Here is an 18,048-nt window from a genome sequence, read left to right as displayed (position 1 = left end):
ATAATCCTTTAAGTAAGTTTCATGTAAAAACATTTCATAGTTACAGCCTCACAAATGTGAAGGTTGGCTGCTTTTCCTTTTAATGATTTGAATTTATTTTCAATAATCAGTCGATTAATGGAGAAAATAAGTCCAGAATGAAAATAATAATTATTTGTAGAATATGAATAGAATATTTGTATAAATAATAGTTCAAAATGAGCTCCACCTCAACCAACTACGGCAGTAAAATGCTGTTTTTACATTAATGCACGAACGATAACAATCTAGTGATAGAAAATATGTCACTTGATATCACAGCAGACAGTTGCAGGAGACATTTTTCTGCTGTGCACTTTTACTACTAAATTTCCCCCATGTGGGATCAATAAAGTCCTATCTATCTAACTTATGGTACATTTTCCCGATTACACTTACATACTTTTACTTTTATTAGGAACAGAGTATTTTTACAGTGTATTGTAAGTACTCTTACGTAAAGGATCTGAGCACTTCCCTCACTGCACGGTGAACCCTGTGACCCTTGTAGAAGTCAAGCCTGTTCCATTTCAACTGGAGCATCCACGTGGTTACTTAAGGGTAAAGCAGACCTTCTTCTAGTGGCATCACTGAGTCACTACAGAGCACTTCCTCCACCTACAGCTCATCTATGGAAACGCAGCTAAACAGCTCCGCTCTGTTCCACGAGGACCAACAACGTACAACATTCAATATATCATTTCACAGCTCCGACGGCACTTGGTGGCGGTTGAGAAGTCTGCTGGCTTTCGTAAATGTTTTAGATTTTATTCCTGTAACTAAAAATAGTCACTAAATTGAAATAAACGTGTAGTAAATTAGTAAAAAGTGTAACCTCCCTGACTCAAACAACAGGAAGCGTTACATCAGTCAACATAGAACGCAAACAACGTGTAAGATCACGTTGGCTGGACGCCCCACCAGAACCACCAATCAGCGCCTCCCGCTGCTTGTTGATGAGCGCTGATTGGCTCACGGGGACGAGCGCAGTGCACAACCACGTTAAATGGTATTTCCCCTTAAAATACAGAGGCAATGCATACTCATCCTCCATTCCGTTTAGTTCACGCTTGGGGGAGCACACTATCATGGAGCAAAACCACAAACAAAACGAGCAGAGCGACCTATTCGCCGGCTTCAACACGGCTTTTAAATCCTTCGCCACCGAGGCGATTCATGTCGGCCAGGAGCCAGAGCAATGGAAGTCAATGGCTGTAGTGCCGCCGATCTCTCTCTCTACCACGTTCAAGCAGAACGGACCAGGAAACCATGCCGTAAGTAGCCTGATATGCCTCCGCTATTTAAGGTGGGGGGTGATGGGGTGATGGGCATGTTCCGGCGGTATGCACGTGTGTGAAGCAGACCCTATTAAGCAGCTTGCACGAAGATTTAAGCGGGCTATAAATTAATATTCAGGTGTTTTTTTTGTCTGAAGATATGAAACATACAGACATGTTGCAAGTTAAGATAAATTCTCATGTACATATTTTTAACATAGCCATCATGTTTCATCTGAGTATATTTTAAAGACATAATCAAGACAGTCTCAATCACTCTGTATTCCTGTGTATGGATGGAGTCACATAAGGAACCAACCATGAAGAGGGAAATAATAATGGTAAATTTGTGTCATCTGCATACAGTGACATATTTGCAAATCTACATTAGATCCACTTTGGCCATTAAGCGTGAATACAGTGAAAATAAGCACCTTGTTTACCCCTTTTCTATAAGATAATCCACACAAAAAGCAGTAATCTAAATCTACACACAATAGTGCCTCCCCATATTCTACATAGTTAGTGGAAGTTTGTCTTGTATGGTATTAATATAGCAATATGCCTCATTGGAACTGAGCTAACAGAGACTTTATACACACATAGTTAATCACAGGTATGTGAAACATAGGACTGTATGTATAGTATGCAATAAATCTATCATATGTTATATACCTGTACTTCCTTGACAAAATGACCAAATGACGACATCTGTCTGCTTCTTCAGTCAAATGTGAATCCACCTGGAGAGAGATGGCTGAACTGCATTTCTTTCTTGCACTCTCTCTCTCTTTCTCTCTCTCTCTCTCTGTCTCTCTGTCTTTCTCCCTCTCTTTGTGTAAATGACCCTGAGGCCATGTCTGGGAACACACACCAAAAGCAGTCTCTGGGGGATAAAAAAACAGCTTTTCCCATTCTCCCTGTAATTTAAACAGTGCAGTTGGCAGTTTTCCTGCGAGCAACGTTGAGTTTTACAGCTGTCATTTATCTCTCTCAATGATTGTATTAGAGGTTGGCCACAAATTCACTTGCAGATCAGAAGTATGGAAGTGCTGGAGTTTAGAAATATGTTTCTCATATTTACAGCAGGAAAGTGTGTGCGTCCTTGCATCAAACACAATGACCTCATACATCAGTTATCGTCATTCAGCGATGAGGCTGTATGTTACTGGGTGACATCTTGTTTTCTCACCTGTTATTTTAAACAGACATATAATTTCTTACTTCGCCATTAATGGTTTCGAAATAGTTCTTCTCACAGTTATCAGTGGTGTGCACACACCTGCTAATTAGCAGATTCTTCAGTGACAAAACACACTGGTTTTCTCTGTTGGTCAGAGCGGAAAGCAAATGCAGGTACAGATGGAGTGATGGCTGCAGTCCACATGAGTTCTTAAAGGTGATAAAGAAGCTATAATGCATTTAGAAATGGTCATTGTTCTGGTGCCACTGGGCGTAAGAACAAAACTGTATTAATGCACGCTTGTGTTTGGGCAACTTGCTGTTTGAACATAGTATATTATTAGAAATGTTGATTTGTGGCGTCTGAATTGTCTCATAACCATGTTTTTCTTTAGGGGTTTGAATACAGCCGGAGTGGAAACCCGACAAGAAACTGTCTTGAAAAGGCTGTGGCTGTTTTGGATGGAGCAAAATATTGTAAGTAACACTGTCATAACTGCCACCTTTAGAATCGTGGAAGGCTGTGTCAACAACACTGCTTTTAACAAAAAGATCAGCAATCAGAATGAGTGGGATTAGTGCAAATTTCTGTCTCCTCTGAAAAGAGTTTTTGGTCTTGATGACACCTGTACTTTACCCCTGCAGGCCTTGCTCTTGCCTCGGGGCTGGCAGCCACAGTGACCATCACTCACATGCTGAAGGCTGGCGATGGAATCGTCTGCATGGATGATGTGTACGGAGGTGAGACATCTGTGTAGGAAAAGAAATGATGCAACATTACCCACTTGTACAAAATGGCCGTTCTGAAAGTGGAAGTACATTGTGTGCTGATTTGGAACTGTAAGTGGTTATTTTTGGAGATGTTAACACTGTTTCATGTCTTTAATTGCAAGGCACCAATCGCTACTTCCAAAGAATTGCAGCTGAAGTTGGTCTGGAGGTGTGTTTTGCTGACTGTACAAAACCAGAGGAGCTGAAGGCTGCTCTGAAGGCCAACACTAAAGTAAGTCAAACAGTGACATTGTAAAAATGAAGTGGAACAGGTCTATTACAAAAATACATACATACATAATAAGGTCATACAGTTGCTCCTTCAGATCTGGTTTTGCTCGACTGTTGTATTATTGGGTGTGTCATTTGCACTCACTTAAACCAGTCATTGTGAATCAGCCCTTTGCTGACTGTTACAACACCAGTCGATGAGCTGCCTCAAACAACTCTGATTCCCAAGAAGTTGACGGCTGTGCAAAACATTCATTAAAAACAATCACAACAGAAAGCAATCATTTGCAAACAAACTGTGTTCACTGAGCCCCAAACCCCCGTTCACCGGTGGCTGTAGTTGTTTTCTGAGTGTTCCACAACTTTCCCAGTCTTAAGCTGCTCCTGTCCCAACTTGTTTGAAACGTAGTGCTGCACCAAATTCAGAATAAGCACATCTACGAAATACTATAAAGCCAATGATGCCAGACATGAAACATATTGTCTTTGTACTGTCTTCAGTTGAATTCATGCTTTGCACAGCGCCCCAGCTTTTTTGGGGGGCTGTAACTTTAACCACAGTGCGTGTTTGCAGCATCTTTGACTCCCCTCCTGCTACAATGAATTAATGTCCTCTCTTTCTCGGCGTAGCTGGTGTGGATTGAGACGCCCACCAACCCCACGATGAAGGTTGTTGACATCAAGGTCTGCTCTGAGTTGGTCCACAAATACAACAAAGACATAGTGGTGGTCGTAGACAACACCTTCATGTCTGCCTATTTCCAGGTGAGGGTGACAGATGTGCACTTCACGCTCCTTTTATTTTGAAACAGCAGTTTAATTGTTTCCTGCATACAAGTTCCACTTCATGTGGAAACTAGTCATTGATTAACTGCTGTGTTTGTCTTGTATGCTCCCTCCTTAGCGCCCCCTGGCTTTGGGAGCTGATATCTGCATGTATTCAGCCACCAAATACATGAACGGTAGGTTATGTACCTTTTCCTGTTTTGATAGCGTAAAAAATCGTTGAAATTTGATTCAGAAGTTTACAAAAATACACCAGATTATCAAGGCCATTGTTGAAGGTTGTCTGTCAGATTATGTGTCAAAAGAGGAACATGGAGGATCTGTGGTCCAAGTTTAACCAGCAAGCATAAAATTAACAGGTATGACATCAGAACAGTTTGTGTTGATAATTACCAATATTTCTGTCATATATTTATTTTGCAAAGAAAAATGTGAAGTTTATACTCAGACAAAAGCACACACATGTGATCTAATCTATCTAATCATTAGTTCTGTCAATCGATTAAAATATTTAATCCCAATTAATCTCATGAATGTCGTAGTTACTCGTGATTAATCACGAATGAATGAATGAATGAATGAATGAATGAATGAATTATCATTTTAATGCTCTTATCAACATGGAAAAGTGGATAGGCTTGCTTTGTGCAAATGTTTTTTAATTGACAACAACAACAACGTGTAGTGTTATATTTCACACTAACATTCTCATTTTGAGCAGTCATTCACATTTGAATGAATCAAATCTCACACAATTTAACATTGTCAATAAACAGATGACAAAAAAAGAAATACTTGGTTACTAAAAAGCCCCTTCAACAACCCTTTCTAAGGGATCAAAACAGGGTGGTACAAGATAAAGTTACACATTATCGCTATTATCGATAAACTAGGACTCAGGCTATAGTACTGTCGTTAGTAGTGCTGTTAAACCATGGCTTAAACTTTCCTTTCTTAAGTTTCCTTTGAACATAAAAGCATCCATCTGCCTCTGTCGAAAGCCAACCATTGTTGCCTGGTTTTGACAAGGAGGCGGCGGAGAATTCGCATTTGCCGTTTGTTTGGCCATCAAGTGGTATTTCAGACTGGATGTGCTGCGGTGATAATTCAGTTCACACCGACAATACACACAGATAACTTTGGTCTTGTCAGTCGACCCATCTGGGAACTTTTTGAAACTAGACTTTCCATTCAGAATCTTGTTTGCATCCATTTTCGGCATTTCGCGCTTGACGTCCATACAAACCAGTAGCCGACTGTTTTTAGCGAGCAGGCAAGACCAAAACGTGCGTGGGGCATGCTTATTGTTTTGTTTCTGGTTTCTAACTGTATCCTGTAGTTTTTCTAACGTTACTAGCAGTGGCCACAGCTTATAAAAAAACTACTACTACAACGCGATATTTTTGACAGCACTACTAATCATAACTTACAACATCACGGTGGACCAACAAAGGCCTCAATAACCTGGCCCCACCCGACCTGACTGAGCTCCTCCACTGACACACTGTTTCGCTGATGCTGACCTCCTGCCTCTCAGAGTTATTTTACAATATCCACACACAAACAAAGATTTTCTGCACCAACACCAACAGATTTTAAATGTCAGCTTCTCTTTTATTCCTGCCTTTTAATTGAGACAGGTCACAGTGACGTGGTGATGGGTCTGGTCTCAGTAAACCGGGAAGATCTGTATGAGCGACTGAAGTTTCTGCAAAATGGTGAGTAGTAAGAACAAATTTCAACTGGTTTTGAGTTTGTAAGGAACACATTTTGACAAAAACCCATCATCAGGTGACGTCAGTGCACGGCTTCCTTAACAGCACTGGACTGGTGTTACTTTTCAGTATCATTTGCTACAACTTTCACAATTTAATTTTTATTCTAGTAAACTTATTTTACTAAATGTATCTTACTTTATTGTTAATCTATTAAGTACTGATGTAATCATTTTACACTTCATATTTATGACTTTTTTTGAGCAATCTCTGGCACAAACATCTCCTTCCAGGTGAATAAAGTTCTATCTTATCTCAAAAGAGTCACCAGATAACTTGACAGTTGATTTATGTTTGAGTCATTTATCAAACAAGAAGTTAAATGATTGCAGGCTCTAGTTTTACCAGTTCATTTCAGAACACAGAGCTCTGAAAATCTGGCTCTGCCACGCTCAGTGTTTGGTGAACTGGTTATTTCAAACTGACCTACATTCACTCATTGAACAACCAAAACATAATTCTGAGGCCAAAGTTCAGAACCAATTTAAAACCCTCTCAGAGAGAAGCATTTGTTTTCGCGTTTGTTGTTTGCCTGATCAGGGTTTTGGGAGCTTTTGTAACCTTTGTTTTTTGTTTCTTTTTCCTCATGTGACCCTGCCTTGATTTAGCATTGGGTGGTGTCCCATCTCCCTTTGACTGCTACCTGTGTAACCGAGGCCTGAAAACACTACACCTGCGGATGGAGCGCCACTTCAAGAATGCCATGGCTGCGGCCAAGTTTCTGGAGGCCGATCCGAGGGTGGAGCGCGTCATTTTCCCAGGTGATGTCTCAGCAGTGCAGCAATATAACCATAACGACTTTGATATATAACCCTTATTATTCATTAGTCATATCATACAGTAAAATTTTGAGACATGCCCGTTACTGATTATAAACCTGTTTTTTTTGTTATTGTTGTCTCAATTGACATCTGCAGCTACATCTTAAGTCTACACCTTTAGCTATTTGAGCTATTAGCTGTGAACCAAAGGTCTACGACACACCAACATCCTGTAATCACCAATTGACTGTCTTTTTTTTTTATATTTTCCCAATTGGTCGACATAGGCCTGCCCTCTCACCCCCAGCACGAGCTGATGAAGAGACAATGCACCGGCTGTCCAGGGATGATCACCTTCTACATTAAAGGGAAACTGGAGCACGCCACCACCTTCCTCAGTAACCTCAAAGTAATTTGGCAGGAAACTTCTGATCTGGACCTGATCAGTTTTGTGTGTTTTGCACGTGGGTAGCACTGAGAATGTGAGACTGGAGGGAGTTTTCAGAAAGACTGAATTCCCAGACTGCCGGGACAGGTGGAGGAGGAAACCACCACAGCTACACAGGCACTTTAGCAAAGCACTAAAGTCCTACTTGCAGGCATTTCCTGGTGCAATAGTGCACTGTAAAAATTGAAAGCTGATGAAAGCTGAAGTTGCTCTCGAAGAATGTTTTTGAGTTTGTAGCAGAATCATTCTGTTTGCTCACCTTGGAAACTATTTACTTTGTTCATGCTGGTTTTAAATAGCTTTTATTTAAAGTAGACACGCCTCAGCATTGATAAGTCGATCCACCTGTCACACAAGCTCCACTGACAGACCTCCAATTGCTAACTGTTTGAAAATGACCCAAACAAAATGTGAGCAGAGAAAATGACTTTGGGTTGCGTAGTTTTTGTAGTCAGTCACTTATAGCCTTTTGTGTGACTTGATTTGTCAATAAGTTCTGCCATTTTTCACTTGGTGTGCACATTATATTTGTCCTGCACTATAATTCATTTCACTTCTGTTGTCTTGTCATTTTAGATGTTTGCTATCGCTGAGAGTCTTGGTGGTTATGAAAGTTTAGCAGAACATCCGTAAGTATCCCTGCAGAATATGTCTCTAAACATAGTATTATATATAACTTTTTTGAGTACAGTGTTGATTTTTGGAATTCAATTCAGATAGGAATAGCAGAAGAGTAAAATAATCCACATTATAATTTTAACATGCAGGTAACACTTAACTGTAATCTAAACTGTAATGCAACAAAGAATGCCACAAGGGGGCAGCAGAGATCAAGGAAAAAATCCCTACCAGACTCAAAGATTTTAATTGAGATACTTTATTTCCATTTCCATGAAGTCTATGTCTCTGCTCTAATCTCTGCTGAAACAGCAGGATGTGTTTCTGTATACGACTCATAGTGCGGCACTGTTCTATCATAATTTAGGGCGATTATGACTCATGCATCAGTGCCGGAAAAAGACAGGAATGTTCTGGGGATCAGCGACACACTGATCCGGCTCTCTGTGGGACTGGAGGATGAGGCCGACATCATCGAAGACCTGGAGCAAGCGCTCGCTGCTGCTGTAAGTAACAGTGACTTGATTACAAAACACTCCCATCTATGTTTGTGGTCATGAACTGCATTTGAACATGGAGATATCAGTGTTCTTGACACTAAATTTGAAAGCTTCCCATCAAAAAATCTCACAAAAAGTTCTTGATATTTAATGCCCCACAGTCTTGCTACTCCACCACAGCCTGCTTTACTCTCTGGGCTGTGAAGGAGCTCCAGGTGTCACACATGTGACAACCTAATCATTAATCAGAGGACAAACGTGGCCGTGCCTCTGTGTACTTTACAAGTACAAGGTTATATTTAATCTCAGAGCTGTGTGGAATGTCACGTGAGTCACAACCTGCACTGGTGGGTAACAAAAAAAAACAAAAAACAGGCCAAGTGTCCTGGGAATATATTTTAGGAATCTTCAGAAAAAAAGACTGGATGCTGTAATTTATAACATCCAGGAGACTGTTCCTGAGATGAAACTAAGCAAGCTGCCACTCTTTACTTTGAAGGTATATTTCCAAGCACACAGCACGCTTTATGTTTGACCTGTATGATGCAGAATAAGGCATGTCTGTCAAAATGAAGACAAATCCAGCCTGGAGACGAAGTGGCAATTATCTTGAGAACACTTAGGCAGAGGAGAGCCAGGCAAGGAAGAATTGCAGACCAGGATTGAGTTAGACATGCAGTGGTTGCACACTGTGCACTTTGTAGAGGGCTGTGGTGTATCCACCCATCCCATAAACCCCCTCTCCCCGCTGTACGACCAGATCCATCATGCACAGTGAGGCTTCTGCATCTGTGCTGCAGTCTGGGCCGTCAGTGCAGTCCACTGGGGACATTCCTCCATTTGCACTTGCTCAGCAAATCTCTGACAGTTTATTTTGTTCATACGTCGATCCTCTTTTGTGTTACCACAATCAAGTATGGAAAAATGTTTATTGGTTCTTATAAACACACTCAATTCTTAAAAATAGTTGCAGTTGATTGACTACCTGCTAGCTTCTTCTCAGTATTTTCACTGGGGAAACATTTCAAAGTATTTCTGCTCAGGAGACCAACAGATGGCTCATTGGAAGTACTGCAGTGTTCCTAGAATCCAGCTCATTGCTCAGTTTCAGCTTTTCTCACTTCTGTGTACTGCTGTGCCCCACTGCCCCTCAGATCTGGCTTGGCTCATCCAGACATCTGCATTTTTATCACATCTTTCTCTGCTCCAACGGCTGGCATCGACATCTGAGGTTTTATTTCACCTCTGTCTTTCTCTCTGCCCTGGTATGGCAGCTGAGGTTTTAATCAAGCTGCACAGTATTTTGATCCAATTACTGCTCTTCTTTGCGGTGCACAAGGTTTGTGGATGGGTATTTTATAGAGGCATAGATGCACTAAGAGGAAAGAAACGGAAAGTAATGAAACGGCTAGAATGGAACTCATCAATTTGACACATGAAGACCCAAGTTGGTTGAGATTTCATCACATTAAAACCGTATTAAACCGACCTCTAGTGTGCTGGTAGTGGATGAGTCACCTCTAATTTCCATCTACTGTCTGCATTGCTATCAGGAGGGATAGACGAGTTTCCTAAAAACCCTTTTTGCCACCTCACGCAGCTGTATCCTCCCTGGCAGCCTGCACCTCCTCTCCTCAGGGTTCACATAATGTCTCTGAATCCCTCTGCTGTCCATTTGTAGCAAATGGAAATTAAATCGAGACAAATATCTCTAATGACCGTCTGTGGGCCCAGGAAGAGGCACCTCTGATGGGTGAAGCGATTGATTGGATGGGACGGCCGGTCAGACTGGGTCAGGTGGTTAAATTCCCAGTCAAGTCCTCATCCCGGGCTTAGTTTTGAACCACAGACTTGGTTGTTGGTTAATCATGTGGAACTCTTCAGCAGTAGGTGCCATTTACCATTTGTTGTAGCTGTAAAATACAGGGTGTGCACTGTTTTATGCCCCATTTTCTCTGCAGTGGGCTCACAGTGAATCTGCCACGGACTTGCCTTTATTGCATTATATTTTTAACTGTTGCTTCATCACTGTCTGCTGCTGGATATGGACTGAGAATGAGTATTGATTTCACTTGTCATTTTTTTCCTTTCCTGTTGTCTTTTAGCATCCAAAGAAGAAATGAAATGTCTCTAGGGTGCCCTCGAGGCTGAGGTTGAATCAGTTGAGGTCAGGATGAAGAGCAAAGGTACCCGAAGTCAAGTTATCGCAGATCACGTGGTACGTCAGTTCAACGCACAAACAGCAGAGGTTCAGCTATCAGGGAACAACTTCAGAAAATATATAAATCATGCTCTGCGAATGATTAACACAATTGTTATATGAGAATCTTTTTGATGCCTATTTTACTAGAACATCAATTGTAATCTTATTTATCTTATGCAGGTTTTGCTTTGTTTTTATGTTTTTATGTGTTCCGTTTTAATTTCGCTTTGTTTGGAAGGCTTTAAAGGGGAATAGTCCTATTCAGTCAAATTAGTAGCATGAATTTCTGCAGGAAAAACACCAAACACAATATTTTCTGTATAATCTTGCTGTGTACTTAAGGTTGTGTCCTAATTTTGATGCACCATGCAAAGTTTTATGTCACTGCTGCATGTTCATCTGCAGCTGTAATCTGTATTAATAATTTCCTAATTCTAACTGCCATAGTTTGCTCTGTAAAAGATGAAGATGTGTATTAATACATTTGAATTAGTCAGACTAACCAAACTTATTCAGACAGAGGTAATGCTCCCACCTACTGTTCACAAATCAGAAGTTTTTTCTCTTTGCTGTCAACATTTGGTCAATGATTTTAGCACCATGAACAACAAACATCTCCACTCACTGATGAACAGAAATTTGTTCATGTGGTTGCAGAAGCACAAGAAAAACTGGGCACCAGTTTAGTTTAACTAGAACTTAATGTTATGCCTCATTAAGTGTATGCTTGGTAAAGAAGAAGACCCTGTTCATCAAGTTTGAGAATAATCAAGATATTTACCAATAAATATGCGAGTGTTTGGTACTCATGCCTTATTTTTGTTTTTATTTGTTGGTGTTACCGGAGTATTTCTCAGAATAACATTTGGTCTGTGTTCTTGAACTCAAGTAAAAGCATTTGGGTTGATGACAACAGAAAAATGTCTCCCAGGACAGGACTCGTACTCAGGCGCCCATTCTTCTGCTTTTCCCCCCGTAGTCACACATCATTTTGCTGCTCAAGCGTACTCTTCATTCTGAACAGACCACACAAGATCAGTGTCATTTATGTAACCGACAAGTCCATTAAAATCAGTTTGCAGTACAAGTCGCTGCGTCTCTCGCTTCCTTTCAACCGTCCCGCTATACAAACACAAGCAGTGTAATTGTGAGTTCAGCGTCAGTAACCGTAGCGGGTCGATATGCCACATCCAATTTAGGCTGGATAGTGGCGGGCTGCTCACTGGGGTTTTAGCTGATGGATCAAATGAGCTAGTCCCCGTCCTAATCAGCAAACCATCAATAACATTTCCACAAAGAGACTGAATGTTTCCCCTCTCTCTAGAAGACCAGTTATCATCTTTAAATGTAAATGTTGTGGTTCACTGGAACTTTAATTTCTTCTTACCTACAACCATGTAATGAGTTTTACACCTCTGAGGAGCTTCAGAAATCAGCCACAGCTACTGCCAACACTGCCTCAGAAGACCTTCTGAAACCTGCATGTTCAGTTAGTGTATAGATTCTGATGGGGGGGTGTAAATGATGGAAACGGGATGGGGGGTGAGGGAGCTATGCATTCAAAGTAGAGTTGCTACTGAGGTGCTTTAAATTCAGCTCACAACTCTCCCAGCCTTGATCTTGTACGGAGTATGTGGTTAGACATCATTCAGTGCAGGTCTTAACTGTCTGTCTGAGCTCATCTCTATCAGATGAGTCAAACATGAATAAAAGTCTCTGACGACTCAAGTAAGTGGAGGTTATGATGTGGTTATTATGTGAGCTTTGGTGTTTTTTACAAATATAAAACTGGAATCGCACTCACTGCTAAATAATGTGTGCTATTGCAGTTTAAACAGCACAAATCTTCAATATAAACTTGAAGTAGCAGTTGTGACTCTTAGTGCGTGGTTTCAATCTGTTGCATCACAGCTAAAAGAGGAACCACCCACTTGCATTCGCTGGAGGCTCACTCAGACTGCACTCCATCACATCTGGAGTCACAGATGACATGTACACAAACTGGTAGACAAAAGGGTTCGAGCTTGGAGGGCGCAAAAATGGCAACAAGCAGCAGCAGTTTGAAGTTTATTGACTTGGATTCCCAGATATCCTGTCGAGTGACATCAGCTGCAAACAGCACGGTCATGTTTGTCAGTGTGGACAGTGTGCGAGAACAACAGTATCCTACGAGCAGACACCAAAGACAGGAGAAAGGGATAACGAACAGTATTTTCGTGGTGAAATGGTGGGCTCAATTGGTACCTGCCTGGCAATTTGGCCTCTCAGAAACGGTTTATTTTTGTAACTCATCTCTTGACCACACGTCCACATGATGGTGTGGTGAAGTAAATCTGTATCTGCTCAAACACTGGGAGTAGACAGTTCTGCCTGATGAGATAATGAATAATCCCTGAACCCATTAACTCTCTTCCACATTAACCAGTGTGTTTGCAGGGAGGAGAGATCTGTTAAACAGCAACAGCAGCATGTGTAACCGTCAATGTGTGCACTGAGTTTTACTGTCCGTGTAAATTACTGAGAAGATAAGTAAACCTGATCTGTCATTGATTAAAGCCCCATCTGTGTTGAGGACCAGTAAGAGTTACAATGAAGAATAACTGCAGTCATATTCCCAGCATAGATCCGGTCGTGTGTTCTCAGTGTTACAAAGGCCAAAATATAATTTTGGTTTAATTGATGTACATACAGAAGCAGTAGATTGAATGAGACAACCAGATGAATCAAACAAACGTGACTCCAGTGTAGCTGACCTTCAGAGTATTATACTTCATGTACTGTGTCATGTTATATGGCTCAGCTGTAATGGACGTCCACATTGATGTTCATTTTTATAGCATGTCCTCCACGCCTTGTTCACTATAAATGGACTGTCAGTCCTGCCAGCTCTCACCTCTGAGATACTGTAAACACATTGACATGGCTTCTAGGATAGTGAAGATGGACATAAAATGGCCATAATTTTCGCAATTACTCTTCAGCAGTTTCAAAAATTATCCTCTTGGTTCTGTAGGAAGTTTGACCAGAGGGTGACGCGGCTCTTCACTCCTTTTTGTGGACTGGCAGCCCGATAGCAGGTGAAGAGAGAGTATATCTATATTTAGTTCTGAAATAAAGAGGCCTTACTGAACCATCAGGTGTGCAGAAGACAATAATTATGTCTGAGAGATGCCCCTGTTCTCCTCTCAACCAGCTTTGAAAAGAGAAAGGACACAATTAGTCCTATATTGATTTTGAATTATGCCACTTTTGCTGCTGTTCTGGGAAAATTAGAAACAGCAGCACTTGGTGGTTAGTCATGGTAACCCATTTCTACCCGCAACTGAGCTGCAACCAAGGCCCGCTACCTGAAAACAGACCTTTTTTGGAAATTTTGGATGTTTTTCTGTCATATGACTGTCAGTAGATGTTCCCTGCTGAAACACGGCTGCCATTAAATATAATGATTCTAAGGCCGGAAGGGAAAAATCATTAAAGCTCAGAGCAGAAGGTATAATCAGATGCACTCATTCAAGGGATGAAATAAGCAGTTTAACAGCAAATCTAAATAGAAAAACATACTGATTCACCACCTTTGTCTTCAAGATGAAATTCAGTTGATCTGGTCAGTGAGCAAACCGACAGATTTACTGAATATATACTATCGTTAGCAGAAGTATAAAAGAAAAAGGTAGAGCACCTGCTTTCCCACATCACAGCAAGCCTTCAATTGTCTGCATCCTTGTTACAGGAGTAGATATTGATCAACAGCACGGCTGGTGGCTTTGAATTTAAAAGGTCATGACAGATGCTGGCAGGAGACAAGACCGATGAAATTGTGCTGATGTATGCACCATTTGGTGGAGGCTGTTCTCTGCATTGAGCACAGAGTTCATACATTTGTGGCATGAGCCCTCTGTGAATTTTAAAAGCATACAGCAGCAGACTACTCAAGGAAAGTTGGAGGGATTCTGTGATCAAAAATGACCCTTTCAGGCATTTCAAAGTCAGGCTTAGCAAATATCACAATGAAATCTACATTACTGGTAAAAAAAAAAAAAACAGGACAGCAAACCTAATAAGAGCTGGACCAGACCATACACATGCAAGTCAGTCTGTTACTGTACACACAGGGTTGTGATACAGGAAGTGCAAGAATGGTAGGTAGAGACAAGAATTATGGAATAAATACTATATGCATAATAACAGATAGATAATTATGTGTATATTGAGAGCGTGACAACAAGGAGATATCTAATAATAATGCAATTGCACAATACTAGCAAGGAAAAAAAAAATTTCTGGGCTCTTGCATTTGAAAAACATGCATGTGTGCTGTGAATGACTCCTGAACTTTAGGCTTTTAGACATCACCATACAAAAAGAAGAAGGGACCAATGGTGCAGAGTTCTACTGACAGCCATCAAAGACTAACAAAACAAGAAAGAAAAGAGAAGCCAGTGCTTGTATGCTTCATGCTTCTGTATGGGAACACACAGGAAGCCGTTAAAACTCTCACCATGTCACACGAAGGTCAATACATATGCATGTTCTTCACTTGGGGCTAAAATCTGCACCCGCACAGCATGACACGCTGTCCTCTGCATACATGCATGGAAATAAATCAAGCAGAAAATTACCTCTTGTTTCTCATTATTACCCTCCGTCTGCTGAGACATATTGGACGTATGCATTTTTCCAAAGAGTCATCAATGTGCCATATGTTTAGAGAGAACAAGGTCCAACAGCAGTCCATCAGATTAGAGAGCAGAATAAAGGAACTCCTGAGTAAGGAAATGAGTTGTCAGTGTTAACACGGAGGAGACGGATGCTTCGACGGGTTGAGCCGGAGGGAATATTTTCCCTGCTCCTGACCCTGTCGATGTGAGGTATCGTATCAATCATTCACACTCTGAGCTGTGTTTTGTTGTTGCGAGCACGGACAGACAGAGCAGATTCCTTTCTCCCTCACTTTGAGGATCTATCTCAATCTGATGTTTCATTTGTTTCCCAGAAGTCCTCGTATTCGCGGCTGGAATTTCATTATCCGGTAAGTCAAAAAAAAACAAAACATCACATCTGGCTCTTGTACAAGAGTTGCAGCACACTGCCCCCTCTGAGCCTGACCCTCAGTCACTCAAACTGTCATGACTCACAACCAGCAAAGCAGCATATTACCAGACACTGAGCCTGCTAACACAAATATTATGATTAATGTTTTGTTAAACAAGATGACAGCTCTGAGTGTCTTTAAACAGAGACGGTCTGCAAACACCGAAAAGAATGACAATTTAGCTCAAGAATGCATTATGTTTTGTTTGTCATAAAAAGAGAAAGTGTGACTTTCAGTGCAGCATGAAATTGTTATGTCAATCAGACACACACACACACACACACACACACACACACACACACACACACATATCTGGCCATGACATATATATAAGGCCATGACATAGAATCAATATGCCGTAAGGTGTACATGGACGGCTGTGGCTCAGGAGGTAGAGTGAGACCTGAACCCTGGTTTGCTCACTGCTTGTGGTCTTCTAATTGCTGGTCCAAAGCCAAGATAAAACGGGAGGGTTGGATCAGTGCTGGGATGTGGGGGGGGGGGGCAGCTTGCCAGCATGATGGAAACAGATGAATCGCCGTGGCGAACCCTGACGGGGAGCAGGCGGGAGAAGGAGATGACAGGTTTACATATGGTCCACAGTTCACAGTTCACAGTTGTGTCTGATCTCGTGGTGACTGCGTTTCATACAACAAAAACTAGAAAGAAGGGAGGTGACTGTGAAACACTCTCCCCGTCACAGCTTCCAGGACATGACGGTCCTTGAGCAAGGCACATCACTGTCTCAGTGGTTAACAGCAGAATACTGTGGCTACACTGGGCTTCTCTCAGGTGAAAACTGGCCACTTTCCATTGAAAAGTATATAAATAAAATAGGTTACAGCTACTGCTACGACGAGATTTTGGGGGTTTCATTCAACATTTGTGTGTTTATTTACACAAACTTTTACAAGATTAGACTTATAGAAGGATCTCTAAAGCTTAAAAGCAAAGAAAGGACATTTTTACCTGACGAGATGCTCTTGTAACCACCATATCAGATCATCAAAGAACTTTTTGTTCCATTTCTAAAATCCCTCTGATGAACACTGTTACTCAAGAGGTACTTTCGCTGCTTTGTTGATGTTGTTATGAAGATGGAAAGGATCCTGATGCTGAGGTGTAATTTGAAAAATATCTGTGCCAGGGACATGAGAGCTACAACGACTTTTCTCAGACAATTTCCATGATGAAAACCCAGAAAATGTGATTTGGACCATTTCTGAGCAGTAACAAAATCCGAGAAGCCTTGATTTGCATGTAAGCCAAAAGCACCTTGATGGACGTCCTCCTGAGGGAGTCCATCACAGCATCTGCACCTCAAAACAGCAGGTGATGTTACCTGCTGTTTATCTACGCTGCTGTGCCATTTATCAGTCCCTGCTTTATTCCTGCTGAGAGAATAGTGAAAAGTTGATCTAATCTTCGTTAGATGATAACAGCAACTGAAGTAGTAAACTCAGGCAGTTGGAGTCACAGTGTGCACACCAACACATGTAACTGGATCACAAAATAATCCAATTTGTGATGCATGAACCATCCGCATATCCAACAGAGCATCTGAGGCATTTTCTCTTCAGAATTTTTCATGTTACAAAGTTCATCTAAACTGTGGCATCAGTTGGGACTAGTCTGCAGAATCAATTCAACATTCAAGGGTTTTGTTTGTGATGCGTTCATACAATATGTGCAGTCAAATGCTTCGCATACTCTTAAGGCTCTGCTCAAAGTGCTAGTGCGAAATGAAAGGAGAGTGACAACAATGAGTCCATCAAAAATAAAGTTAGCTGATATCTATTTTGATAATTGATTAATCATTTCAGGCAGGAATCAGCAAACATTTGCTGGGTCCAGCCTCTGAAATGTCAATATTTGCTGCATTTCTTTGTTATTTATGAAAGACAATGAAGAGTCTTTGGGTTTGGGACTGATGGTTGGACAATCTGAAGATGTGATTCTGGGCTCTGACAACTCTATAGACTAAACGACTGATCAATTAGTTGTGATAGGAATTAGCAAAATAGTTAATAACGAAAATAACAGTTGCAGCCTGAAACGCAGAGGATAAAAATTCAAAGATAAAAATGCAGAAAAAATATAAAATGTAGTATTAAAACACTAACAGTGGACCAATTACCATGAGACCCTGACCAACACCACGACTGCTGTGCCTCATGCATAAATCAATCAATCAATCAATCAATCAATCAAACTTTATTTCTATAGCATCTTTCATACATAAAAATGCAGCACAAGGTGCTTGACAAAAAATAAAAACATAACATAGCAATATAAAAGCAACTACCCCTCCCAACACAGCCGCACACAACCACACACATACACATACACATACCCACACACACCCACCCCAACGAAAATGGCAGGG

The 18,048-nt window shown here is 41.1% G+C and overlaps 1 protein-coding gene across 1 annotated transcript; it reads left to right on the top strand.

The window, feature by feature from the left end:
- Positions 1 to 917: 917 nt before the first annotated feature.
- On the top strand, positions 918 to 11,375 carry LOC139330518 (cystathionine gamma-lyase-like). Its single transcript, XM_070961461.1, has 12 exons — positions 918 to 1,292; positions 2,873 to 2,954; positions 3,123 to 3,218; positions 3,371 to 3,480; positions 4,110 to 4,244; positions 4,384 to 4,441; positions 5,906 to 5,983; positions 6,649 to 6,801; positions 7,089 to 7,210; positions 7,826 to 7,878; positions 8,235 to 8,373; positions 10,473 to 11,375. The coding sequence occupies exons 1-12, from the start codon at positions 975 to 977 to the stop codon at positions 10,488 to 10,490; spliced, it is 1,362 nt and encodes a 453-aa protein (XP_070817562.1). The 5' UTR covers positions 918 to 974; the 3' UTR covers positions 10,491 to 11,375.
- The last annotated feature ends 6,673 nt before the right edge of the window (positions 11,376 to 18,048 follow it).

The sequence above is a fragment of the Chaetodon trifascialis genome, chromosome 4, assembly GCF_039877785.1.
Source record: "Chaetodon trifascialis isolate fChaTrf1 chromosome 4, fChaTrf1.hap1, whole genome shotgun sequence".
Taxonomy (NCBI): domain Eukaryota; kingdom Metazoa; phylum Chordata; class Actinopteri; order Chaetodontiformes; family Chaetodontidae; genus Chaetodon; species Chaetodon trifascialis.
The sequence above is the reverse complement of the archived record's forward strand: the minus strand, read 5'-3'. Positions and strand labels throughout refer to the sequence as shown.

Coding starts and splice junctions, on each gene's coding strand:
- LOC139330518 (XM_070961461.1), top strand. CDS start 975: ATGAGCGCTGATTGGCTCACGGGGACGAGCGCAGTGCACAACCACGTT. Junction 2,955..3,122: donor TTTGGATGGAGCAAAATATT/GTAAGTAACACT, acceptor TTACCCCTGCAG/GCCTTGCTCTTGCCTCGGGG. Junction 3,481..4,109: donor CTCTGAAGGCCAACACTAAA/GTAAGTCAAACA, acceptor TTCTCGGCGTAG/CTGGTGTGGATTGAGACGCC.